General features: G+C 28.8%; 1 protein-coding gene across 1 annotated transcript; it reads left to right on the top strand.

The window, feature by feature from the left end:
* Window positions 1-212: 212 nt before the first annotated feature.
* LOC135928827 (uncharacterized) lies at window positions 213-1,413 on the top strand. Its single transcript, XM_065465291.1, has 5 exons — window positions 213-261; window positions 312-366; window positions 741-854; window positions 1,083-1,184; window positions 1,226-1,413. The coding sequence occupies exons 1-5, from the start codon at window positions 244-246 to the stop codon at window positions 1,411-1,413; spliced, it is 477 nt and encodes a 158-aa protein (XP_065321363.1). The 5' UTR covers window positions 213-243.
* Window positions 1,414-7,682: the final 6,269 nt, after the last annotated feature.

Genomic DNA, 7,682 nt, shown 5'->3' with positions numbered 1-7,682 from the left:
CACAAATTCGATTCACATAACCTTATAACAAATTGTCAAGGCAAGTACATCTAAATGTAACCTTCAATGTTAAAATTTGATATAGATGTAAATATATCAAATTATACCATTTAAGGTTGGAAAAATTCCAATTATAACAAAATTTTAGAAAGGTATGTCGAGTTTTATTTCAATATAAAAAGGCTTAAATTTAATATTGGTTATATTAAACATTTTTTTTGATCACTAAATTTCAATCATATAATGTGCTCAAGTTTTCTAGTAACCCTTTATATTTATTAGATGCAGACTATTAATAACAATTTTTATAGGGCCTTATTATTTTGTTGACTTTTGCGACCAACTATGGATTGGGTTTCACCTATGGTAAGAAAAATAAATATTTTCATTGATATATTCATAAAAATTAATATAATTTCTTTTTCCTAAAAAGATTTAACGGAGATGTAGAATAAATTAAACTTTACTTAATCAATTTGTCCCAACATAATATTAGACTAGGTAAGCGAAGTTTTCTAAGTATAAAAAAATCTTATTATAAATATTTTACTTATAAATCAGTAGTTTTATTATTGTAACTTATTGAGAGTGTAAATAAAATTAATGATATGATTGTAGTTAAGAAAAATAAAAAATGTATGTTGTACTATAGTTCTACAGGGATCAATAACAAAATATTAGAGTACTTTATAAGACTTCTATATAAACAAAAAGGTTATTTTACAATTTTGAAATATTAGGTGTTCCCAGTGTTGGCCGTAAACTATTGCAAGACTGTTTATTGTCCGGTGGAAGAGATAATATATATTTAAATGAAGAAATACCCCAATCTAAACCTATATTATTCAAGCACAGTAAAACTAAACAAAATAAAATATTTTAAATATTATTTAAAATACAATTTTAAAATAATTGCCCTCGATCCGAAGCGCATATTATCAGATTTTACGAGATCTAATAAAAATCTGAAAATGATGATCAGTAAAAATAAGAAACACATGAATCAGTTGCTAGTGCTGCATAATTTAATATAATATAATATCATTATATAATATTTACTAATTATTTTTTTATATATTAAGAGATTCCTACGGACGTACAATTTTTTTCAGTCAGAAAACCAAGTAGGAAATCTGTGTGCAGTTTTGAAATGCTTTTTCATCTACCACCCTTATATGTGATAGGTAAATACATATTTTATGACTTAATCCCTATTGAAAGAAAGGTGTAAGAATTCCAACCACTCCTGTTATAGTTTCTACCAACAATTTGACGGTAGAATATGATAGGAAAGGACTAACCGTAGTTGTACAAAGAGTATTACCCGATATCGGAGGCTATAGAAGATTTAAATTTTATGTTAGAAATTTAGCGAATTCGAGAATTCTTAGTATAGTCTTTGAGGTTAATTAATTAGTATTAATATGTATGCTTAAAAATTAAATTGTGTTTCAAAATATCAACTTAAATATTTTTGTTAAATAGTTCAGATTGTGAATATAAACAACATTTTTGAATTTCTAAATTTAATTTCTTTAATTTTTCATAACTTTTCTATAAGTAATCAATAAATTAATGAAATGATAATAAATATTGTAATAGAAAGGATTAATAGTAGGCTGTTGATAATACTTTAAAAATCTATCAAAACACATCGAACTAAATCCAGAAGGTCTCGATACAGATAAGAATATATTAATAACATTTTATTAAACACTATGCATTATAAAAACAATCAATTTGCAATAAATAATTTTTCTTGTTTTATAATTATCTAACATTATTAACAAATACATTTTGATTCCTAGAAAAAAAATCACTTAAAAATGTGCTAGAATCTTGGACATGCTGGAATTTTATAGGTTTCATCATTGGTCAATATTACCGATTTAATTTAGAATACAATTATATTACACTTTTAATTTTAATATTATTTTATTTCATATATCATTATCATAGCATCTCTTATAGTAAATATACCACTTTATATATAATTCCATTTGATGGATGTTATATACATTTAACTTTAATCAAAATGTAAAATGACATTTTTAGTTAATAGAATCTAAAATGATAAAAATAATATAAAAAGTTAATGGAGAACCTAGATGTTAATAAGAGGAACAATTTTATTGTTTTAAAAAAAGTAATAAATAATTTAAACTAATAAAAAAAAATAACAATCTTAAAACTTTAAAGTAGAATAAGATAAAAGTTAAATAAGCGAATGATTTATATAATATCTCGAAGGTAAATCAATTATACCAACAAAATGAAACCAGTTTTTTGTCTGGAAAGTGCCAACAGATGCATGTCATGTCAGCAAAATTTCACTTACATACAAGTATTCTTTTTTTTAGAACACCTAAATTTCTTCATTAACGGTAAAAGATTTTATGTGAAATATAAAATTTCAAAAAATCTATAATCTAATTCTTTAAATCCCATTAAAACTTTGAATGCTTTTATGATGGGAGTCACAAATTGTTCCATCGTCAAGATACAAATATTTAAATCCAAATTAAATTTAGATTTCAGATTATGGACGAGATATCATGAATACCAAGGCAGAATAGTAGAGATCCAAGTGAGTCTCCCTGTTGAATGCGTTCATCAAAGTCTATTAAATTTGTTAATAGAGAGTAATGAAATTAATAAAGAAAAAATATTATTTTTTAAAAAAAAACCTATTACAGTATAATCAAAAACTTAACAAAATAAATTGAATAATTGATTTATGAATATTTATATGAAAAAGTTAAAGCTGAAAGAAAATATTAAGAATGATGTCTACCATAAAGTTTTAAAATAATCATAAGGAATTCTCGTAATAAAATTAATTTTGATGCCATAAGAATATTTACATGGAGGCGTGGATGTAAATTAAAATAAAATATATTCTATATAATAATCAAAACTAGGAAAAGTTATACCAGTTTAGATAAAAGCGAATTTATTTTGACATGATTCCTTTTTTTTAAAGCTTACCAATCTTTTCATAATGTCGGGTTTATTTAGATAATTATATGATTAGCTAAATATATAAAAAAAAAATTACTAGTCATACATATAAAGTTGTTGCTGAACTTTAAAATAACCAGCTGTCTACAAAAATTCCCAAATATTTTTCGGAAAACTTTCTACATATTTTTAAATAATAAACTTCTAAAAAAATGCCATAGGAAGTTTTTGTATTCATGTTTATTGATATAAAAAATATTAATTGAATTTACAAATCATTTAATTTTACATCTTAGAAATTGAAAAATTTTAATAGAATCCTCTATTATATATAATTACCATGATGTGTTTAGACACAATTTTCTTATATTATTACCATAATGTATTTAAACAGAATTTTCTATTATATATTATTAGAAAAAGTCATAATTTTATTTTATTTTTTATAAATTACATTTAATTATCATTTCAAACCAAAAAAAAACTCCTTATATATTTTATGACAATAAAAAAATAACCAATTATGTGAAATACAAATTGATATCAAAAAAAATGTAACGTTAAAATGATACAAAAAAATGTTAATATAAAATTTTCACCGAAAGGGATAATCAGATTATTTAACATTCCACCCTCCAAAAAAAATTGGGCTTATAATTTCCTTGAATAAGTTGAGTGGTAACGCTATTGACGTTCATGAGGTAATCTTCCAGATGTTTTGGTATTTGTTTGAGCCTGACTAGTCGAGAGCATTCCTTATAACTGGATTCATTGATTCTTTCATATTGCTCCTTTCTCTTATGTAGATAGAACCAATAGGATATCCGTCATTTTGCCTATCGATTGAAGATGATGTTAGTGAGTCCTTGTCCTTAATCGTGGCTTCAGGAACATCATTCAAGAATCTCATTTTAATCTGATCCAGATGTCTCCTGATTTTAGCACACCCCGTGTATATTTTGAATATCATATTACCTTCTTTGTCAGTGACCATGCACTTATGCCATTTGTTGTCTTTAAACGTTTTGTACCACACTTTGTCACCTATTCTTGCAGGTGATAATTTTCTCTAATGAGTTGTTGCTCATTTTTATTGGTTTTAGCAAATCCCAGGCAGTTCTTGTTGTATGCAGGAATAATCTCTTGCTAGGTGCAGCACCCGTTTCAGCATTAGGTGTGTTCCGATAGTAGAACAAAAACCTTTCTAGTGCGATCTTCTCGTATATTTTTTATTTTTCAGACTACTTTTCATGTGTGTTTTGAAGGTTCTAATCATCCTCGTCACCAGCCCATTGGATTGCTGGTGATATGATGACGTTCGAGTGTGCTTAATCTCATGGTCTTTGCAAAACTTTTCAAACAACTTGCTGGTAAAGTTGGTGCCGATTATATGCAACGATTTGTTCAGGTATCCCGAACAAGCTTATATTTCTCATCAGTTCGATGACAGTCTGTTCAGTCGTTATGGAATTCATCGATTTAATGATGGGGAACTTGTTGTATGCATCGACCATTTCGAACCATTATTTTTTCAGAAACGGTCCTGCGAAATCTAAATGCATTCTTTCAAAAGGTTTATTAAAGGCAGTCCAAGCATGTTGTATTTTTTTTGGATTATCTCCCCAAGCATTGCATGACTCGCAATTTCTAACGTCATTATCTATGTCGATGTTAATTCCAGGCCACCAGATGTAGTTTCTGGCAAAAAGTTTTGTCCTATGAGCCCCCAAATGTCCTCTATGCAACTCCTGCAGCATAAGTTTTCTCATGTTGAATGGTATGATCACTCTATGCTTATTTTCCATGAACCTGTAAGTTTTGTTTTGTATGACTTCATCTTTTCTTATTAACTGATGACGTCCATAATTTCTTTATCGTTCTAAGTCTCAGCAGATACTTTCCCGAACTTAATCGGTATGTCCAATAGCTCCTTGCATGGCTCGTCATCTTGCATCACGTGCATATCTTTGTTGTCAGCAGCCAAAGGAAATCTGGACAGACAGTCTGGTATTACGTTGAGCTTGTCGGACTGTGGATTATGTAGTCATAAGCCCCCATCGCAATATTCCATTTTTGGATCTCATTTACCTGGCAGTGTTATCTTTCAATCCTTTGGTGAAGATATAAATCAGAAACTTGTGATCTGTTATTATCGTGAACCTCGTTCCAATAAGATATTCTTGGAACCTCTTCATGGCAATAATTATTGCTAATGCTTCTCTTTCTATGTTTGTATAGTTGATCTCACCGTTACGTTGTACGCGTCATATCTGGTGTCGTAGACCCCCAGATTGTACACTTCAAGATACTGAAGATTATATTCTTTAAGGTCTGTGTTTAGGTCGTCGTCATCATCGATTACTTCGATGTTCATAGCATGGTTCGTATTTAAGTGACAATCACGATATTGTAATCAGAAGATCTGTTGTAGGTATTATTGTCATTTTTGTACTGGTTGGGCCTCGACGAATATTTCGGAAAACCATTAATATTTTGAGGGTTGTGTCTGTGCTGACCACGACGGGGATAGTTGGTTTAGTTCTCATCCCGTCGATCAGGGCTGATGATGGTCACAATGATAGTCGTGGCGATTGCCATGGACGTTGTACCCGCTATTGTTGTATCGATCGTCGTAGTTGCGATTGTCAAAACGGTTGCGGTTATAGTGACAATTATCGTAACTATGATCAAAACGATTGTCGTGGAAATTGCCGTGCCGTCCGTCGAATCGTTTGTAGCGGCCATTGTCGTAGCGTATCCGGTAACGTTTATCAAATCGTTTGTCGCGGCAATAGTCGCAACGTACATCGTAACGTTCATCGAAATGTTGTCCGTGGCGATTGTCATTGATGAAATGGTGTTGCTTGATAAGAGATTTACCATGTGCATGAGAGTCCTGAATTAGTTTTGTGGTTACATAGCTATTTTTGACTCTGCCCATGTGATTAACCTCTTGTACTTTAGGTGATTTATTCAAATTAATGGCTTCAACTTTCATCACGCCCTTGATGTCATTTGGCTCCGTGATGTCTTCCTCTAGACCTAGATTGTAAATGTCTTCTATAGTCATAGAGCTCCTGACCGCTCTCCTGACATCTTTGGAATTTGAAGCAACTCTTACTTTCTCAATATTGCGCTAACTGTAATTGAATTTGCATTCTTATGTGAGTCATGCTAGGCGTGTGACACAAGCCGATATCGTCTCATCCTTGTCTAGAGTGGCAGCATAAAATAATTAGAGTTTGGCGTCTCAGTCTTAGACGGATGTTGTAGCTTGAATTTACCAAGCAGAGCGATTGGATCCTGGAAGTCTGCCTCCGTGCAATTTGTTCCAATGTTATTGAATTCGTCATCTGGAAACTTTGGAGAAACAACGCGGCCTTTTCTCCGTTAGAGATCTTGCTGGTGTCGAAGAAATTCTGCAATTTCCCTATGTGAGCGCTGTCATCGCTACAATTTAAGGAAATCCAGCTTGACAAATTCAGTCATATGGAATTATTCAAAGCATCCATTGCTTTGGTTGTAATTTGGCCTCCATAACAAATTTGGATAAAATCCTCTATTTTATATTATTACCATGATGTATTTAGACAGAATTTTCTATTATATATTATTGGAATAAGTCATAATTTTCTTTTCTTTTATTTTTTATAAATTACATTTTATTAGCATTTCAAACCAAAATAAAACTCTCTTTATATCTTTTTATGACAATAAAAAAATAACCAATTATATGTGAAATACAAATTGATATTAAAAATAATGTAACGTTTAAAATGATATAAAAAAAATTTTAATATAAAATTTTCACCAAAAGGTATAATCAGATTATTTAACAGAAATATTACCAAATACTTATTTATATTAACAAAGTAATCTTCATAAATAATTATCCAAATCTCGTATATTTTTTTAAATAAAGTTTTTAGGTTTTCTCTTCTTTTTATATTATAATTGTTATTGCATATTATGATCGGTCAACTATAAATAAAGAGAATTATATGATTACATGCATATTTTATATTTCCCCAAATTATTTTATTGTACTTAAATTAAATACCTTATGTCATATAACATTAATATATCCAGTTATAGGCAGTGATCTTCCTCTAACTGATAGATTGTAACGGAATGTGCCTTAATAAATTAATTAACTCTTTGTCGTGGAAATTCTTAGCATTTTTATATAGATAATTTAAAATTTGCAGTTAATTTTGTATGTTCTCAAAACCTAGATAAGTTAGATTTTTTGTAATATTTTAAAATGCTTTAATTTTCTTTTGCTTATTGTATCAAAGATTTGAACTTATAGAAATCCTACCATTTATAACTTCCTACCTTCTTCTAACCCTCAAACTCCCCTCTAAATAAAACAAAAAAAGAAATATAAATTATACTTTCTCACCCTCCCCCGTAGAATTTGTGATTACATTAAATTTAGATAATAATTAAAAGTAAAACTTTCATGTTATAAAATAATATTCATTATTCTTACACATTTTATATACATATACATTCCAATTTCCAAAATATCAATATCAACTTATTTAATTTTTAATATTTTTTAATTAGAGATTAAAATTTTAAATTAATTTATGTTTCTACGGGTTTATGTACATTTTTTTTAAATAAAATCTAATATAAATATACAAAACCCAGTAATATCTTTATATTTTTATCTAATGGGGTGCTTTATACTAAAAATCCGGAACTTAATAGAG

The sequence above is a fragment of the Gordionus sp. m RMFG-2023 genome, chromosome 4, assembly GCF_954871325.1.
Source record: "Gordionus sp. m RMFG-2023 chromosome 4, tfGorSpeb1-WG-v2, whole genome shotgun sequence".
Taxonomy (NCBI): domain Eukaryota; kingdom Metazoa; phylum Nematomorpha; class Gordioida; order Chordodea; family Parachordodidae; genus Gordionus; species Gordionus sp. m RMFG-2023.
The sequence above is the reverse complement of the archived record's forward strand: the minus strand, read 5'-3'. Positions and strand labels throughout refer to the sequence as shown.